This window comes from Neophocaena asiaeorientalis, unplaced genomic scaffold, assembly GCF_003031525.2.
Source record: "Neophocaena asiaeorientalis asiaeorientalis breed wild unplaced genomic scaffold, Neophocaena_asiaeorientalis_V1.1 scaffold72, whole genome shotgun sequence".
Classification (NCBI taxonomy): Eukaryota; Metazoa; Chordata; class Mammalia; order Artiodactyla; family Phocoenidae; genus Neophocaena; species Neophocaena asiaeorientalis.
Window position 1 is genome coordinate 7,090,424 of NW_020185336.1, and position 20,048 is coordinate 7,110,471.

General features: G+C 35.1%; 1 protein-coding gene across 6 annotated transcripts in view; it reads left to right on the forward strand.

Annotated features, from left to right (window-relative positions):
• WDSUB1 (WD repeat, sterile alpha motif and U-box domain containing 1) overlaps positions 1-20,048 on the forward strand; it is a 67,841-nt gene that overhangs the window by 22,696 nt on the left and 25,097 nt on the right. For 2 of the 6 annotated variants that reach the window (XM_024735890.1, XM_024735888.1), the window contains exons 6-11: positions 1,765-1,798; positions 1,913-1,966; positions 3,064-3,104; positions 3,185-3,291; positions 4,022-4,201; positions 12,634-12,774. In XM_024735890.1, the coding sequence (XP_024591658.1) occupies positions 1,765-1,798; positions 1,913-1,966; positions 3,064-3,104; positions 3,185-3,291; positions 4,022-4,201; positions 12,634-12,774 (557 nt within the window). Of the gene's footprint in view, positions 1-1,764; positions 1,799-1,912; positions 1,967-3,063; positions 3,105-3,184; positions 3,292-4,021; positions 4,202-12,633; positions 12,775-12,927; positions 13,478-20,048 lie in introns of those variants that run through there. The other 4 variants (XM_024735891.1, XM_024735894.1, XM_024735892.1 and 1 more) reach the window with 3 other exon arrangements.

Genomic DNA, 20,048 nt, shown 5'->3' on the forward strand with positions numbered 1-20,048 from the left:
TAGCTATGCAACCTCAAACAAGTTCTAGTTCCATATCTTCTCTCGGCTTCATTTTTCTGAATTATAAAATGGGGAAAGTCAGAACACTTTCCTCATAAGAGTGTTTTGAAGCTTAAATAAGAAAATGCAGGCAAAGCATTTATTAGATTTGGGGCACAATAATTGCTCAGTATAGGTTCATTAAATATTATGTATATTACAAGAATATTATTTTTATGTATTATTTTTGTAATCCAGAACATTAGGCAATTATATAACATATAACATATTATTTTACTCTCTCATTTTCTGATTTCTGCTTTTTCTGGGTTAAGTTTTAGCCATTGATCTGTACTGAGGGGCATTATAAAACAGCTGTTTGAAACTTACCATCTTCATTCAGGAAGAGTTGTTGGGGACTATGTTTCATAGCTTCATCTCTGTAAAGACCTTGGGGAAAATAGTTCCTACAGGTCTCAGTCTAAAGAATTGATGTCCCTTTCCCATGCGTTGGGTTTGTGTTTCTATCTTAAATTGTATGACAGAGCATGTTTCCTTTTTTAAATTGCTATTGAAGAAGCTCGGCAACAAACTTGCAGCCCTCTGTTAACAAAGTGGACTCTATTGTGACATATATTTTAAATACTAATCTTAACCTTCATCTCTTTCCCCCACCTCATCTTTATGTTCTCTTCCTCCCCAGTTTCTTCACATAATTTTTATCGTCTTTTTTCTACATCTTTGTAAGAGACTACACATACTTTCCGAATGAGAAGAAACATAGATATATTTTTAAAATAAAAATGTGTGAGTGTAAAATAAATCTTTAAACCTTAGGAACATACTTGACCTAATGAAATAGTTGTGCCTAATTTCATTTGATTAGTTTTTTGGTCATTGTATAAAATTGGTTTGAATTAAAATGCTTTAGGTGATTTGTGACATGGGTGGCTGTATGACATCACTACAGTGTCACTCATCTCCCTTGAGCTTGTGATTATATGCTTTTCCATATCAAGCACATAACTGTATGTGTTGTTGCTCTTGCCTAGCAGCTGTGCAGATAAAATTGGCGTGTTTCTCTTGTATTCTTTTTTTTGGACAAATTTATTTATTTTTGGCTGTATTGGGTCTTCGTTGCTGTGTGCAGGCTTTCTCTAGTTGTGGTGAATGAGGGCTTCTCTTCGTTGCGGTGCGCGGGCTTCTCATTGTCATGGCTTCTCTTGTTGCGGAGCACGGGCTCTAGGTGCGCAGGCTATTAATTTTTATAACATTGAAAGAAACAATGTAGGGTCCATATCAAGTTTAGAATCATAATTTTCAAAAATGAGTCACAATCAAGACATATATACATATTGATTAGTAATTAAGGCACAGCTATATCAATAATAGCAATGCTATTTGGAACAAAAATCAAGTAGAATGTACTAGCTTTTCCTTGTAGTTTTTCCCTTCGAGTTACTAACTTGATATGAGATTGTGTCTTATTTATACATTACAAATGCTTATTCTGTTTATGGCTATGTAGTATAAATAGCATGTGCTAGCGTTTAATAAAGTTTATAATTTTCTGATAAATTTGGTGTTTGGTATATGGCATGTAGTTTTTTTAAATAAAAGTTTATACATATGAACAAAAATAGACTGCATTCTGAATGTGTGCATATCAGTATTTCAGCCTTTTCTTAAAAAGTTATTAAAATGATTAAAAAATACTAATTACGTAAATACTGTACTTTGTTTTTATAGAACTTTCACCCATAATCTTTTTTTTTTCTTTTAAAGATCAGTGGATAAGTCTGTCATAGTGTATGATACTGTAAGTATTTCAAAATCGTGTATGATCTGTATAAATTATGTTTGCTTATTAGGCTACTGAACTTCAAGTTCAGCTAGGCAAGATGAGAAAAATGTACATATTTTTTCCGTTTAGGATGCCCAAGAATATAATATATACATTTTCAGAAGTGCTAAAACAGTTATGCAGGTAAGGTGTTGCTTCTGGAACAAGCCCTTAAATATTTCAGTAATGGTTTTAAGATAGACAGATGTTTAGTTTGATCAAAGAAAATACAGATTTAAAGAGCATCAATATAAAAAAAATCACTTTAAGTCAGTTTTTCTTAAACTCTTACACCAGGTTTCCATAACAGTAAAGGAGTGTTTACCCGAGGGTTTTGGGAAGGTATAGCTGAAAGCTGAAAGTGGCTCTATCACTTTATAGAGTCCCACCTGGATTTAGAGACTAGTATAAGAAGAGTAGGTTATAAAGGATTTGGAAAAATAGGGCTTTTTGATAGATGCGTGTGAATAAAGACCAGGTTGCATAAGTATGAAGAAAAATGAACATTTAATATATAGTGAAAGTATGATTGACGAAAATATTCTCCAAGAGAAATCGGTGTTGAGTGGGACCTTACAGTGGTTGAGCTTAGGTTGTAGCTATGCCAGCAAAGAAATAGAGATGTGAATTATCAAAGTGTAGTGGGTCAAGCAAGGAAGCTAAGCTAGTCCTCCACACAGCAGTTAAAATTATTGAGTTCTGGCAGGAAGTGGGCAAGAGTACTCAAACGAGGTGAAATAGATCCTTAATGTTTCTCAGGAAATTTTCACGAGATTTTACCTTCACAGAAATAGCTATAATGTTAAATTTTCTCCATAAAATATGTATATGAGTCTTAGTTAAATACATCTAGTTGTTGGATGGCCCGCTAAGTGTACTCAATATTGAAATGACTAATTTCTACTCACCAGTCTGCAGTGGGTACAGTCAAATGCCATAGCAAAAATACAAATCATTTCATGGTTACTATTAGTAAGTTGAGACAAATCAGCCAGGACTATATTATACTAAAAATTTCAGCAGACAGCAGTGCTGATAATTGAGAAAGAGTCAAATACGTACTTGATAATGTTATTAGTTATAAATGCTATTCTCTATTCATTGGGTAAAGTTTTGGTTTATATTAGTGACTCATAATATTAGAATACATAGAGTATATAAACCATTCAGGTCAAACAAGTCTTTATCAGTAGCTTTACTCTTGCCTGAGTAAATATAAAGCTGTTTGTGTTGTTTTTCAGAATACTGAGGATATACTTCACACCTTGACTCAGCACACCAGGTCTGAACTTAACCTCACTTTGTATTAATATAATTAAAAAATTGGTCTGAGGATATATAATAGTTGTTTTTATTAACTAGGTATGTCACGACTTGTGCCTTTGCACCCAATATCCTTTTACTTGCTACTGGTTCAATGGACAAAACAGTGAATATCTGGCAGTTTGACCTGGAAACACCTTGCCAAGGTTAGTAAGGATATCATGTGTAACCCAGTTCAGCACCATTCACCATTAAAAGGAGAAATTCAGTAATTTTTTGACAAATTATTCATGTTGCTTTTCTCAATATAAAGCATACATACAAATTTAATATAATTTAAAAATAATTTTAGAGAACCCAGTGTTAAAGTTAACCCAGACATCTACATTAAAACTGTTGGTAAATGCTTTTGGATGCACATTCATGTATATCATACCTCCCATAGTTTTGTAAGCTCTTTATTTATACTCCATACTAATTTTTCAGATAAATATAGCCTAGAACAAAATAGAAATGATAGTTTTATCTTGTTGGTTTTATTTTTGGTTTTCTCAAGCAACACTGACACTTAATTTAGGAGTTTTATTTTTATCACTGTCAGAATTAACCAATTAGTGGTGCTGATATGCAGATGACAGATCACATATAATACTTCTGCTGATATGAATTTTATATAATAAAGATAAACTTTTTCTGGAGTGTAAAATGTTCCGAAAGAGCAGCATTTAATGTAACATTAAATAATACTTTATACGTAGTATTATTTGATTTTTAAAAATTTCTTAAAGGATTTTAAAGTAGAAAACACAGACTTAAGAAAATTTCATTTACTTTTTAGTACAAAGTGAGAATGTTTATAAAGGATATATACTTTTTCTTGTTGTTTTTTCACTTACTTTTTGTTTGTGGGGTTTTTTTGGTTTGTTTGTTTTTAAGCAAGGATCGCAGAAGATCAACCAAAGCAATTTACTGAAGATTGGTCAGAGGACGATGTCTCAAACTGGCTTTGTGCACAAGGTTTAAAAGACCTTGTTGGTATTTTCAAAATGAATAACATAGATGGACGAGAACTGTTGAATCTTACAAAAGAAAGTCTAGCTGATGATTTGAAAATTGGTAAGACCTAGTGAAAGTTAGGCAGTCTTAAAAACAACTTTTAATAATCTGAGATTGGTTTTAATTGCATTAATGGTTTCCTCTTAATATTCTAGCACAGTAGTAGTTCTGGTATATGTCTGTGTGTAGAAGTATAGTATATTTTTATTAGATTATGGAAAAGAAATGTTACGTACTGTTTCTTTAGGTAATTAAAGCTATATGTAACTATAATTTTTAAAATGTATATATTTTTTTAATTGTGATATAATTCACCCTTTTATAAGTGTACAGTGCAGTGACTATTCAAGTTGTATAACCATCACCACTATCTGATTCCAGAACATGTTCATCACTTCAGAAAGAAACTCCATTCCCATTAGCAGTCACTCATATTCCTTGTCTCTCTAGCTCCTGGCAACCACTAATCTACTTTCTGTCTCTAAGGATTTGCCTCTTCTACATTTCATAAAATGTATGGCCTTGTCTGGCCTCTTTTGCATAGCATGTTCTCAGAGTTCATACATGTTGTAGTATATATTAGTACTTCACTTTTTATGGCTGAATAATATTCCATTGTATGAATTTATCACTTTTTGTTCATCCATTCACTGGTTGATTGGATTTAGATTGTTCCTGCTTTTTAGATTTTATGAAAATTGCTTCTATAAACATTCATATACACATTTCGTGTGGGCATCTGTTTTCAGTTTTCTAGAGCGTTACCAAATCATATTGACAGAACTTGGCCAGAAGATGTCTCCTTTTGTGATTGGGAGTTGGGAATGAGTGTTATTAAACTTAATTGCTCAGGAAGAAAAGACCCTTTACCAGCTTGAGGGCTAGTAGCCCCTCAGTATGGGCAATGAGCAACATTTGGCTATATTTAATATAACTCTGAAAAGGCATCTGGCTCTTAATAAGATGACAAATTAAATAGGCCATCAACTCCTGTACCCTCTTCCCCACCCTTTCCCCATCCCTGCAAATGCTACATAATTGAAAACTGATGGAGTCTAGACACAAATAACCATCAAATAAACAAAACAAAACTCTGAAAACTGTTGAGTGGAATTGGTGGATCATATGGTAACTCTGTGCTTGCATTTGAAGAACTGCCAGGCTATTTTCCAAAGCAACTGTGCTTTTCTATATTCTCACCAGCAGTGTATGAGGATTCCAGTTTCTCTGCATCCTCATCAACAATTGTTTAGTTTTTCAATTATAGCCATCCTAGTGGTTTCTCATTGTGGTTTTGATATGCATTTTCCTGATGACTAGTGATGTTGAACAACTTTCCATATGCTCAGTGGCCATTTGTATATCTTCTTTGGAAAAACGTTCAGATTCTTTGCCCATTTTAAAAACTGGGTTATTTGTCTTTTTATTGTTGAGTTGTTTATATAAATTTAGATACTAGACCCTTAATCAGATATGATTTATAAATATTTTCTCCCATTCTGTGGTTTATCATTATGCTTTCTTGAAAGTGTCCTTTGATGCACAAAAGTTATAAATTTTGGTGAAGTCCAGTTTATCTGTTTTTTTTCTGTCATTGCTTGTGCTGTAGGTGTCATATCTAAGAAACCTAAACCTAATCCTGAATCTTGACACCTGTGTTTCTTCTGTGACTTTTATAGTTCTAGCTCTTACATTTAGGTGTGTGATCAATTTTGACTTAATTTTTGTATATAATGTGAGGTAAGGGTTTAGCTACATTCTTTCAGATGTATATATCCGGTTGTCCCAGCACCATTTGTTGAAAAGACTATTCTTTCCCCTTTAAATTACCTTAGCACCCTTGTTAAATATCAGTTGACCATAAATGTGAGGGTTTATTTCTGGACTCTCAATTCTGTTTCACTGATCTATTTGTCTATCCATATACTAGTGCCACAGTGTCTTAATTACTATAGGTTTGTAGTAAGTGTTGAAATTGAAAATTGTGTGTCCTCCATCTCTGGATTTTTTTTCTCCCCAGGATTGGTTTTGCTCCTTTGGGTCCCTTGGCATTTCCATATGAATTTTAGGATCAACTTGTCAAATTCTGCAAAAAAGCCACCTGACTTTGATGGGGATTATACTGAATTTCTACATCAATTGGGGGATTATTATCATTTTAACAATATTCTTCTAATCCATAAGCACAGGTTTTTTGTTGTTTTTTTTTTGCGGTACGTGGACCTCTCACTATTGTGGCCTCTCCCGTTGCGGAGCACAGGCTCCGGACGCACAGGCTCAGCGGCCATGGCTCACGGGCCCAGCCGCTCCGCGGCATGTGGGATCTTCCCGGACTGGGGCACCAACCCATGTCCCCTGTATCGGCAGGCGGACTCAACCACTGCGCCACCAGGGAAGCCCAGCACAGGATATTTTTATGTTTATTTAGGTCTTCTTAATTTCTTTTTCAACAATGCTTTGTAATTTTCAATGCGTAAGTCATTTTTTCTTAAGTGTACAATCCACTGGTTTTTAGTGTACTCACAGAGTTGTACAACCATCACCACTATCTAATTGCAGAACTTTTTTTTTTTTTTTTTTTGCGGTACACGGGCCTCTCACTGTTGTGGCCTCTCCCGTTGCGGAGCACAGGCTCCGGACACGCAGGCTCAGCAGCCATGGCTCATGGGCCTAGCCGCTCCGCGGCATGTGGGATCTTCCTGGACCAGGGCATGAACCTGTGTCCCCTGCATCGGCAGGCAGACTCTCAACCACTGCGCCACTAGGGAAGCCCTAATTGCAGAACATTTTTATCCCCCCCAAAGAATCCCATTCATTCCTCTTTCTAGCCTCTTGGCAACCACTAATCTATCTTCTGTAGAAATAGCATCTACCTATTTTGGACATTTCTTTTAAGTGGAACCATACAATATGTGGCCTTTTGTATCTGGCTTTTTAAATTTAACCTTTCAAGGTTCATCCATGTTTTTGTATGTGTAAGTACTTCCTTTTTATGGCTGAAAAATATTCCATTGTATGGCTATACCACATTTTGTTTATCCACTGATCAGCTGATGGTCATTTGGGTTGTTTCTACTTTTTGGCTGTTACCAGTAATGCTGCTGTGAACATATATGTATGAGTTTTTGTGTGAGTATATTTTCATTTCCCTTGGATATATGATTAAAAGTAGAATAACTCTACATATACCATTTTGAGGAACTGGCAGACTGTTTTCCAAAGCAGCTGTACTATTTTACATTCCCACCAACAGTGTGTGAGCTTTCCAATTTCTTCACCTCTTTGTCAGCACTGGTTATTACCTATCTTCTTGATTATAGCCATTGAATAGATGTGAAGTGGTATTTCATTGTGGTTTTTGATTTGCATTTACCTAATGATACGGAGCATATTTTCGAGTGTTTATTGGCTGTTTGTGTATCTTCTTTGGTTAAAATTGGTTTGTCTTTTTATTGTTGAATTGTAAGAGTTGTTTTATGTGTTCTGGTTATTATCAATACATCCTTATCAAAAACAGTTTGAAGTCTTAGTGTTGTGCTCTAATGAACATAATACTCAGACACTTATCAGTGTGCTCCAGTAAAATCTTAATTAACCAGAAAGCTTAGGAAATAGGATGTCCATAGTGAATTTACTGTTAATGAGGAGTCAAAGAGCAAAAAAAGTGTTTGTTATAGAAAATCATTCTAAAGTATAGTAGTATACTTTCATTACATAGTAAATATAGTATGTGAACCTATTTAAGTGTCTTGGAAGCTTATGGCCTTTTAAGAAGTTAATAGAATGATGATTTTGTGAAAATAATTAGAATCAGATGGTTTTGTACTCAGGCCATACTGTGAAAGCTATTTTTGTATCTCTAGTAACTTATTTCCTTTATAGTTTACTCTTTCTTCCTGAAAGTAGGTAATAGAGTACAGGGGTTTTTTTGTTTTTGTTTTAAAGTTCTGGTGAATTTAGCATGTTCATTAGCTGATTTCTTATTACTCTCTCACAATAAGTTTTAACAATACCTTATCACACAGAAGCACATGACAATATAAAATAATAATTTCAGATTTCAACAAAGGATGTTTCAAAACATAAGAGAGCATAGTAAAAACAATAGGAAGAGAATTCTGTCCCAATAGCCCAATAAATAAAGTATAAGAAGTTCTTACAGGATTCAATTAATGGCCTGAAATAGTTTTTGAAGGTGAGTCTCGGGTTTAGTAGTTATGATCATTTTGACGTTCAGTGAAATAAGTTTTGGAACTACCAGGCTCAAGCCAAAATTGAAATATAATTTAAATAAGTCTGCTGTGGTCTAAAAGCTGAATTAGGAAGATCATTATAAACGGAGACAAGAACATTGCATACACTCTAGTAAGTAAGGAATTTGCTTTGTGTTTGTACTTAAGATTTGGAAAGTTAGCAAATACAACAAATTAAATACAGAATAAATTAGTAAGTAACTTTTTAAATAAATATTTAAATAAATAATCATTCTATAGTATCAATATTTTAAAGTTTTTGCACAATTATAAAGGGTCAGCAGGCTAACATTAATCTTCTACAACTGCTACTTTAAGCTACAGTGGATTTCTGTTAGTCTTGTTTTAAGAAAAGTAGGCTCTTCCTCAAAACAGTAAATTGGAGTAATAGAGAAGTGAAATTGGGTCTAGAAAAAAATGTGTTAAGAGGCAAACTGATGAGTATGTGATCATGAATTTTACTCTTGTGAGGCATAACTGTTTTACTTGCATTTGCTTTTGTGGTACAGCTGTTAAAATGGTTCCTATGTCAATGTGAATAAATATGAATTGAACATTCATCATATGAAGGAAGTTATTTAATTTTCAGTGAAGTATATTGGAGTGTTAGGGAACGAAGTAGTATATCTATAACGTTTGACACTTAAAAATTATTTTTAAGGAGTCAAGCAGTCTATCAAATCTTTTTTCAATGAGCCTTTGTAGATATACAATAAAGGAACCTTCTATAGATTTGAGTATCTGTTGGAACCTGGTGTTTTAACCTAGAGTAATAGTCCTTTTCTAGCATAGTGTTAATGAAAACTAAGGGTACAACAGACATACAGTTTTAGGTAGGAAATAACTCCTTATATCTAGTGCTATATTTGCATAAGGAATATCCAGAAAGAGATTACAGGTACAAGAGATCCTTGATATTAAGAGAGGTATGTCTTAAGACATATGTGTATCCATCAATTTGTGAACTCTATGATAACCTTTAATATTGCAACCAAAAGGCATAAAGTATGAAGATAAAGAGCAAGAAAGTCTCTTTGAGATGTGATCCTAGGCAAGCAGTAAGTCCACTAACTAGCCACATGATTTTCATCTGCAGTTTGGCTTCAGGTTATATCCAGGACTCAGGAATATTGCAAACTGCTACCTATCTTGGAGTTTGGAATTGCTGTAGACGATGTAATGGTAGAACCATGGAATGACAAATGACAAGGAACTATTGTATATTGTGTCAGTCCTTACCCTTATATTCAACTAATTATCAGTCATAGATTTATCATAGATTCTTAATTGGGAATGAGGTTTCTTCAAAGTGTTCCCTCTTCTTTTTGCTCGTGTCTTTCCAAGAAACCATGAAAGCACTTGAGACATTTTTATCATTTTCTGCTTTAAAAGTTATAATATCAAATTATTATATCCAATGCTTTTTAAAACTTTATGCACCAGCTGTCTTAACATCCTCAGATTTTGGAAGTTTCATGTTTCAAATTCTAGTAATACTTCCTTATGTAGACTTTCACTTGTTGCCTAACTGCATATACTGTTAAGTAATAAGAACATTTACCATTTTTTCTTTACACACAATTGAAGTGAAATAGTCCTTTCACATGTATAGGCCTGTGCACTGACCTGCTGTTAGAGTGGGCATAACCCTTCCAGTTCAGCTGCTGCTCTTAAATTGGCCTACCCCACTTTCCTGAGAGTGGGGCATTTCGGGGTCTCCATTCCTCAGGCCTATCAGATGTCCTGTTGCTTCCGCATTGATATCAATCACAGGTCTTATGGATGGTGGTTTATTCTCTTCCACTTATATAGCGGGATTCATGAGGATACCCTGCTACCTTGTTTTTTGGAAGTGTCGGTGGGATTTGATTTTGCTATCTCGTTGCTGTTTTTATGTGGGGATTCAGAGAAGTTTAAAAATTATATTGCTTCTATCACCATCTTCTCTAAATCCTTTAAAAAATCCCTACTGTACCTATAGTTTTGTGTCCCTTTTCTTTCCTAATATAGTTTTATGTCTTGTTTTCTCTTGATCTTTCAAGTCAGAAGTTTGTTAATACATTTTATTTTTAAAAAATAAAAAGTTTTAAAGTTTTTTTCTCCAAGAAACCAGCTTTTGATTCTGTTGTTCTGTCTCAGGGCATTGCAGACGTGATTCAGTGACCAGCCCAATGGGCTGTAATTGTTAGTCCAGGCCATAGCGCTCTCTTGTTACCCTGTCTCCAGCTCATGCTGGTGTTGCTGCCTTAGCAATGATATTTACAGGACAAAGTTGGGGAGCGTGAAGGCTACAAGTAGAAAGGTGTTTCTTCCATTGGTGTACACAAATCTCTGCTTTAAGCTGTTTCCCATCCCCTACTCTGGAACCTAGTTAGTTCTGTTTCCTTGAGGGTTTTCTGAATTTTGTTTTGTATTTTTGATGGTTATTTGTGTCCAGACTCCATCAATTCTCAATTATGTAGCATTTCCAGGGATGGGGAAGAGGGTACAGGAGGTGATAGCCTATTTAATTTGTCATCTTATTAATAGCCAGATGCCTTTTCAGAGTTATAGTAAATATAGCTAAATATTGCCCATTGCCCATACTGAGGGTTTACTAGCCCTCAGCTGGTAAGGATCTTTTCTTTCTGAGCAATTAAGTTTAATAACACTCACTGCCAAACCCCAATCACAAAAGGAGATGTCTTCTTCTGGCCAAGTTCTGTGGATATGATTTGGTAACTGCTTCCCTGAGGGCATTCTTAAATGACATTAAAATTAGACAAGGGTAACACAAATTAACCTTATCCAGGACATTTTGAAATAGGGTTTCTATATTCTTTATTAATAAACATTCTAAATATTGGCACACATGTATATTCGACAGGGTAATATATATATTGTTTTCAGAATATTAAATACCTCTATATCCTTATTACATGTTGTATAATTTTCCCCTTAAATGATGACTTAATTATGTTAGTAGTTACGTAATTATTAATGTGTCTAATTAGTCTAATTATAAACGTGTTTATAACGTGCTTTTAAAAAATTGTATTAAAAATCCCCAATTTTGTTTCAATGAATTACATAGGAGGTAAGTCATAGGAAAGCAGTAAAGCAGTTCCTAAGATGTAGGCAGCTGCTAGGTTGACTTGCCATACTTGCATAGATATGGTCAATGAGTCCAAATAGATTTGAACAGTTTATTACTCATGGCACAGCAGGCAGCATGAGCTTCATATTTAAATTAGTTGCCCTTTTCACCTAGTCTTGTGGGGGCAATTTGTGTTGGTGTCATAGCTGAGGAAACCTGAGTTTATGAACCCCCCCCCCCCAATCTTATAAAGGGACTGCTAGCAAACTAGTCCAAAAGGAAGACATTATCTTTGTTCTTGTCAGGAAACAAATCTGCCCTCAGACTGGGAGGGAAACACTATCTCTAGCTTCCAAGTAAGTTTGCAGACATCCTTGAAAAGATTGCTAGACAAAAGGTGTCATAAGGTGTGTATAAACACATGGAGAATTACCTTCCAATCAGAAAGAAAGCTGACTTGGCTTTTTATGGGAACTCTGAGGTGTTCTGAAATGTAGTTCTTTTTTCCTACCCACCCTACACCCCCCAAACACCTCCACCTAAAATAGAACTGTCAGCTAGATTATCTAAAAAATAAACAGATAATCACACTAAACTTCCTAAACTTCATTGTATTAATCTTCCTGAAATTAAAAACTAAGATAATTTTAAAAACTTAAAAGTAATACAAATGAATGAAACATACGTGTAGAGTCTTGGACAAACATATGAACTTTATTTGAGATTGTGTTTCATATGAGAATCAGCAAATAATATACCCAATTTCATAATGTTTAAAAATAGATGGAATTTTTATATTATCAAACTGAACATCTTTAGAAATGATTTTTAGGAAATTTTTTGTTGTCTAAATAAATTAACCTGTAATAATGAGCCTTTTCTGATTTTGTGTGGTATAATAGTATTTGGGCAATCTGAAATTCATGAGGAACTTTGAGAATCAAAAGTTATTTAGAATAAACTTGCTGAGTTATTTTAATCACACAGTATTCTATACTACAAATATTGATTAAAGAATTTATAAAGAAAAGGTTCCATGTGGTAAAACAGGATGTCTGAAGATTTTTGGTTGTAGTAGATGAAATTTCTCTTTGTTTGCTGAAGACTTGCATAAAGGTTAGAAGTAATAGTTCTCCAGCCCTAACAGAATAATTTCTTTTCAGAATCTCTAGGGCTGCGTAGTAAAGTTCTGCGGAAAATTGAAGAGCTCAGGACAAAGATGAAAACGCTTTCCTCTGAAATTCCTGATGAGTTTATATGTCCAATAACTAGGGAGCTTATGAAAGATCCTGTCATCGCATCAGGTATGTGATGCTATTCTAAGTTTCAGGGCATATTATGTACTAAATGAGTAAATAATGTAGACAGTTCACAGAAGTTTGTTTAAATGTGAAACTTTTTCAAAATTTATTTCTCATAAGTTCTTTCTTTTTTTTTTCTTTTTAAAAATTCCTTAGATCTGAGGTGAACTACTGAACATTGTATGTTTCTTAATGAATAAAATTGGATGGAGCAGGTTTGGATAAGATTAGAGACAAAAGAAATAATCTTGACAAGCCTTACTTAAACTTGTGAAATATGTATTTAGTTACTAGAATGTATAGTTAAAATATTGTTTTTTAAGATAGACTGTTGAGATCTATTATATTTATTTTGTCTATCATGAATTTAAACAACCTTACAGAAATAAGAATTTAAAGGATATAAAGTTACATCATTTCACATTAATTTCTAATCTTTGTAAATGAACACAGACGTACGTACTTTACATAGTTGTAATCAGTGAATCCATATCGTGCTTTTTATTTTTAAGACTTATATACATTTCTGAATATTGACTTAGTCTACATAATTTTCAGTGTTAATAACTATTCCACTGGAGCTCTATGCTACAATTTGACTCTTCTACTATTTGGTGTATGTATGTGTTTGAAAAGTTTTATATTGTTAATAGCATTGTGCTGATATCTTGGTACTCCTTTCATTGTGTTGTTACCATTACTTAGGGGTATTTTCATGACATGTGTTCCCCAAAGCAGAATTAACCGATCAGAATATATATATATATATTTTTTTTTTTTTTTTTTTTTTTGGCGGTACGCGGGCCTCTCGCTGCTGTGGACTCTCCCGTTGTGGAGCACAGGCTCCGGACGCGCAGGCTTAGCAGCCATGGCTCAGGGGCCCAGCCACTCCGCGGCATGTGGGATCTTCCTGGACTGGGGCACGAACCTGTGTCCCCTGCATCGGCAGGCAGACTCTCAACCACTGTGCCACCAGGGAAGCCCCCAGGATATTTTATGAATGTTAAAAAGAAGAGTTTTGATAGTTCTTGTTAGATTTTTATTAGATTGTTTTCTAGGAAAAAATAGTTTAGAATGCTACCAGAAATGTATGTAAGTGTACCTGTTTTTCCAGTTTTGTGATCATTGAATTTTAGAACTCATTTATTTTTGCAAGTTTAATACTTGTTTGAAACTGTATTCCTTTTGTTTTTAATTAATTTTTTTTTGCTGAATTTACATTTATTTACTCTGATTTTGTTTCTTATGCCAGTAGTGTACTTTTACAGTTAAACTAAATTATTGTTAAACAGTAAGTAAAAATCTTAGAAGTCTTTAAGAAAGTGTGCAAATGTGGGCCCCTTTCTATTTGTTTTTATTTCGCAGAAATCTTTAGACTGCCTCATTTCTGGTCTGGATCAGTTATAGTGAAGGCAAAATTCCACTACAGTGGAGGTGTAGTGGAGTGTAGTCTGAGAGTGAGTTGATGGTTGATGGGGGTGATAATAAACTGGGACTTACGTCCTAAACTTAACCCAGCCCATCAGAGAGACAGGTATACCAGATTTGGGGAAATTTGTAATTAGATGCAGGCATTAATTATTTAAATACATCTTTTCTTAATTGTAGTAAAATACACATAAAATTTACTGTCTTAACCATTTTTAAGTGTATTACACTATTGTGTAAACAATCTCCAGAATATTTTCTTCTTGCAAAACTGAAACTATCTATATACCTTCTTGTTTCTATGAATTTGACTATTCTACATATCTCATATAAGTGGAACCATACAGTGTTTGTCTTCTTGTGTCTGGCTTATTTCATTTAGCATAATGTCCTCGAGGTTCATCCACATTGTGGCCTGTGTCAGAATTTCATTCCTTTTTAAAGCTGAATAATACACCATTGTATGTGTACACATCTTGTTTATCCATTCATCCATCAGTGGATGTTTGGTTTCCTTCCAGCTTTTAGCTATTATGAATAATGCTGCTTTGAACAGGGATATACAAATATCTCTTTGAGTTGCTGCTTTCAATTCCTTTGGGTAAAATGCCCAGAAGTCGAATTGCTAGGTTATATGGTAATTCTTATTTTTTCTTTTTTATTTATTTTTCACATCTTTATTGGTGTATAAATGCTCCACGGTGTTTGTGTGCCGCACAACAAAGTGAATCAGCTATATGTGTACATACATCCCCATATCCCCTCCCACTTGAGCCTCCCTCCCACCCTCCCTATCCCATCCCTCTAGGTCGTCACAAAGCACTGAGCTGATCTCCCTGTGCTGAGCAGCAGCTTCCCACTAGCCATCCGTTTTACATTTGGTAGTGTATATATGTCAGTGCTACTCTCACTTCATCCCAGCTTTCCCTTCCCCACCCCGTGCCCTCAAGTCTTCCCTCAAGTCTGTTCTCTACATCTGCGTCTTTATTCCTGCCCTGCCACTAGGTTCATCAGTACTGCTTTTTAAAATTCCATATATATGCATTAGCATACGGTATTTATTTTTCTCTTTCTGACTGTCTTCACTCTGTATGACAGATTCTAGGTCCATCCGCCTCACTACAAATAACTCAGTTTTGTTCCTTTTATGGGTGAGTAATATTCCATTGTATATATGTGCCACATCTTCTTTATCCAATCATCTGTTGATGTACATTTAGGTTACTTCCATGTCCTGGGTATTGTAAATAGTGCTGCAATGAACATTGTGGTACATGTCTCTTTTTGAATTACGGTTTTCAAGGGTATATCCCCAGTAGTGGGATTGCTGGCTCATAAGGTAGTTCTATTTTTAGTTTTTTAAGGAACCTCCATACTGTTCTCCATAGTGGCTGTATCAATTTACATTCCCACCAACAATGCAGGAGGGTTCCCTTTTCTCCACACCCTCTCCAGCATTTATTGTTTCTAGATTTTTTGATGATGGCCATTCTGACTGGTGTGAGGTGATACCTCGTTGTGGTCTTGATTTGCATTTCTCTAATGATTAGTGATGTTGAGCATCTTTTCATGCATTTGTTGGCCATCTGTATGTCTTCTTTGGAAAAATGTCTATTTAAGTCTTCCGCCCATTTTTGGACTGGGTTGTTTGTTTTTGTGATATTGAGCTGCATGAGCTGCTTGTATATTTTGGAGATTAATCCTTTGTCAGTTGCTTCATTTGCAAACATTTTCTCCCATCTGAGGGTTCTTTTTGTCTTGTTTATGGTTTCCTTTGCTGTGCAAACGCTTTTAAGTATTCCATTGATCTATATTTCTGCTTTTGTGTCAGTACCATACTGTCTTAATTACTGTAGCTTTGTAGTATAGTCTGTAGTCAGGGAGCCTGATTCCTCCAGCTCCATTTTTCTTTCTCGAGATTGCTATGGCTATTCGGGTCTTTTGTGTCTCCATATAAATTGTAAAATTTCTTGTTCTAGTTTTGTGAAAAATGCCATAGGTAATTTGATAGAGATTGCATTGAACTACCCTGCTTTGGGTAGTATAGTCATTTTCACAATATTGATTCTTCCAATCCAGCAGCATGGTATATCCCTCCATCTATTTGTATCATCTTTAATTTCTTTCATCGGTGTTTTATTTTATAGTTTTCTGAGTACAGGTCTTTTGTCTCCTTAGGTAGGTTTATTCCTAAGTATTTTATTCTTTTTGTTGTGATGGTAAATGGGATTGTTTCCTTAATTTCTCTTTCTGATCTTTCACTGTTAGTGTATAGGAATTCAAGAGATTACTGTGCATTATTTTGTATCCTGCAACCTTACCAAATGCATTAGTTCTAGTAGTTTTCTGGTGACATCTTTCAGATTTTCTTTGTATAGTATCATGTCATTGAAAACAGTGACTGTTTTACTTCTTCTTTTCCAATTTGTATTCCTTTTATTTCTTTTTCTTTGAATGCTGTGGCTAGGACTTACAATACGGTGTTGAATAATAGTGACGAGAGTGGACCTCCTTGTCTTGTTCATGATCTTAGAGGAAATGCTTTCAGTTTTTCATCATCGAGAATGATGTGGCTGCTGGTTTGTCATGTATGGCCTTTATTATGTAGAGGTAGGTTCCCTCTGTGCCCACTTTCTGGAGAGTTTTTATCCTTCCCACTCTCTCAGGACCTGCGTGGCTAGAGGGGGCCTAGGTGGACAGAGGATCAGGACCGGGATCTCTGCAGGCTCCCGGGGGGCCCAATTGGGCAGGGGAAACCCTGGACATATGCTCCCTTTTGATCCTCTGCCCTCCTAATTGTCCCCCCTTCCCCCTTCTGGGCATGGGATCCCTTCCCCTCCCCCAGCCGCCCCTCAGGGGTGCTGGTCCCATCCCGCCTCCACTTCTCCTCCCCCATCACTGCCCCCCCACACACCTCACGTCCTACCCGGTCACTGGGGGTTCCTCTCATCCCCTTAGGTGTCCATGGTCCCCCACTGGTCCCTGGTAGGTGCTCTAGTTGTGCAGAGATGCAAATTCCATGTCCTCCTAGTCTGCCATCTTGACTCCGCCCTGTCTTGCTGTCTTAATGTGAATGTTTCTGTAGAATAAATTACCTAAAGCTGCGGTTAGTGAAGGATACTGACAAATTGTCCTCTCAACATTATATGGGGTCCCTATTTCCCATATCCTTGCCTCTACTGGGTGTTAGCAATCTTAATCTTTCTCATTCTAATAAGTGAGAAGTAATCTCACTTTGCATTTTTTTGTATAATATTGAGTGCTTTTAAATGTTTTTAACCACTTATAATTCCTTATGTGACTCTCTTATTCATCAGCATTTAATTCAAAGTTAATTTCATTATTTTTAGTTATTATTTAGTAAGAAACATACTTATGGGAGCCACTATGATCTAGTAGTTGAGCATATGCACTGAAGAACCAGACTGCCTGGGTCTAAATCTGTTTCATTACTTATTAGCTGAGTTACCTTGTGGGAGGTTATATAATCTTGCTGTGTCTCATTTTCCTTATGTACAAAATGGGATACTAGTACTTAACCTCATGGGATTCTTATAAGAATCAAATGAGTTAATGCATGTTAGGTACTTAAAAGAGCACCACTCAATAAATGGCAGTAAACTCATTTAATTTCAGGCTATGAAATTTTCTCTGAGCATGGTAATGGCTGTATATTTTTGGCTTTGGTATGTTATATCAGGACCCTTATTTGCAACTGAAAGTAACTCAACTTGAATTAGGTTAAGCAGAAATGGTAATTATTAATAGTTATTGTAAGTGAGTCTCAGGAAAAACTGGCACCAGAGACGTGAGTGTTGTTGGGGTACTGTTTCTTATCTGGTCCAAGGCTTCTGAATAGCCACCCTCTGTGATACTCATTGTGCCTTTTCCATGTGTTAGAAAGACGTGAACACCTGTAGGTCCCAAATTTTACATTTTACAGTTTCACCCACCAGAAAGGGACCATTCTGACATTTCTCTCTAGTGCCAACCCCAAAAATCCCAGAGGCTCCCAACCTGATCCAGGAGCCTACCCCAGTGCTAGTCTCTGCAGGCATGAGGTGCAGCGCTGAGATTTGTCTGACTGTGGAGAGTAGAATTATATATAAATGGAGCAACATCATAAGGAGGATAGTGGTGGAAGGGACAGTTTCCAGAAAAGGGGTACTGACCAAATAATAAATATTCACTACCTAGATTTTGTCGTATTTTCCATACCTTCAATTTCTAAGTAATATATACTTTCAGCTTACATTTCTACTTTTACCCAAAGGTTGGTAGAAAAACTGTTTTAAACTTTGCAAATTGTTTGATTAGTTTTGAGGTTGTGTTTTGGGAAAGGGGTGTCTAGTTTTGTTGCATGGAATCAAATGTGAAACTGTATTTCTTTGGGGAGTTAGAGATTTTCCTTGTATGTTTGTTATAAAATTTATATGGTTAATTTTTTATAAAGTTTTGATGGATATTTGAAGGAAAAGTATTTCTTCTCTTTGGTTCCAAAATTATTTTTTGCAACATTATTGATATATTACAGTATATCAATATATAGATAGATGTAGATATCAAATTGATAATTGTCTAATTCAGATCCTCTGTATCATTGCTATCCAGTAGAACTTTTTGTGATGATGGAAGTGTTCTTTGTACTGACAATTGTAGTAACATTAGGCACATGTGGTTATTGAGCACTTGAAATGTGGCTACTGTTACTGGGGATATGAATATTTTACTTAATTATGATTGATTTAAATTCAAATAGCCACTTGTGGCTACTGTATTGGACAGTACAGCTCCATAATCTATTTTTTTGGATAAAATTTATTGAGGTATAATTTAAATAATAATATCTCTTCATTTTAAGTATACAGTGTGATGAGTTTTTGAAACGTGTATACCTGTGCATCCACCATCATGATCAAGGTATAAATGTTATTATCATCCCAGAAAGTTATTTTATCCCCTTTACAGTCAATATTTTTCCACCCCGGGCCTTATGTAACCACTGATCTACTTTTTGACGCTCTAGATCATATTTGCCTTTCTAGAATTTGATATAAATGGAACCCTTCAGTATATACTTTTTGTATCTGGCTTTTTTCACTCAGCAGAAAGCTTAGGATTCATTTATATTATTGCACATATCAGTAATTCATTGCCTTGAATTGTTGAGTAGTGTTCCGTTACATGGATATACCATAGTATATTTATCCATTAACTGTTAATGAACTTCTGGGCTTCTCCAGTTTATGGCTATTATGAATGAAGCTACTGTAACATTCATGTACATGCACATGTCTTTGTCTGGACATGGTTCCTTTCTCTTGGTTAGTTAGGAGTGAAATTTCTGTGTTGGATAGTAAGTGAATGTTTAACTTTCGAGAGAGACTGCCAAACTGTTTCTCAAAGCAGTTGCACCATTTAAGTTCCCAACTGAAAATTCCAATTTCTCCACATACTTGACAACATTTGGTATTGTTAGTCTTTTAATTTTTGCCATTCTGGTGGGTGTGAAGTGGTATCTCATTGTACCTGTAATTTGCATTTTTCTGATTATTAGTGTTGTTGAGATTTTATCCTGTTTTCTTCTAGATGTTTTATAGTTGTATATTTTATGTTTAGGTCTATGATTTATTTTAAGTTAATGTTTGTGTACTTTGCAAGATAAGAGTAAGCTTTTCTTCTTTTCCTAAATGGGAATTCAATTGTTCCAACAGCATTAATTGAGAAATCTTTTCCCATTGAATTATTTTAGCAACTTTGTTGAAAATCACTTGACTGTATTACTGGTCTGTTTATAGATTTTTTGTGACCTGTTGATCTTTATGTCTGTCCTTGTGTCGGTTACATCA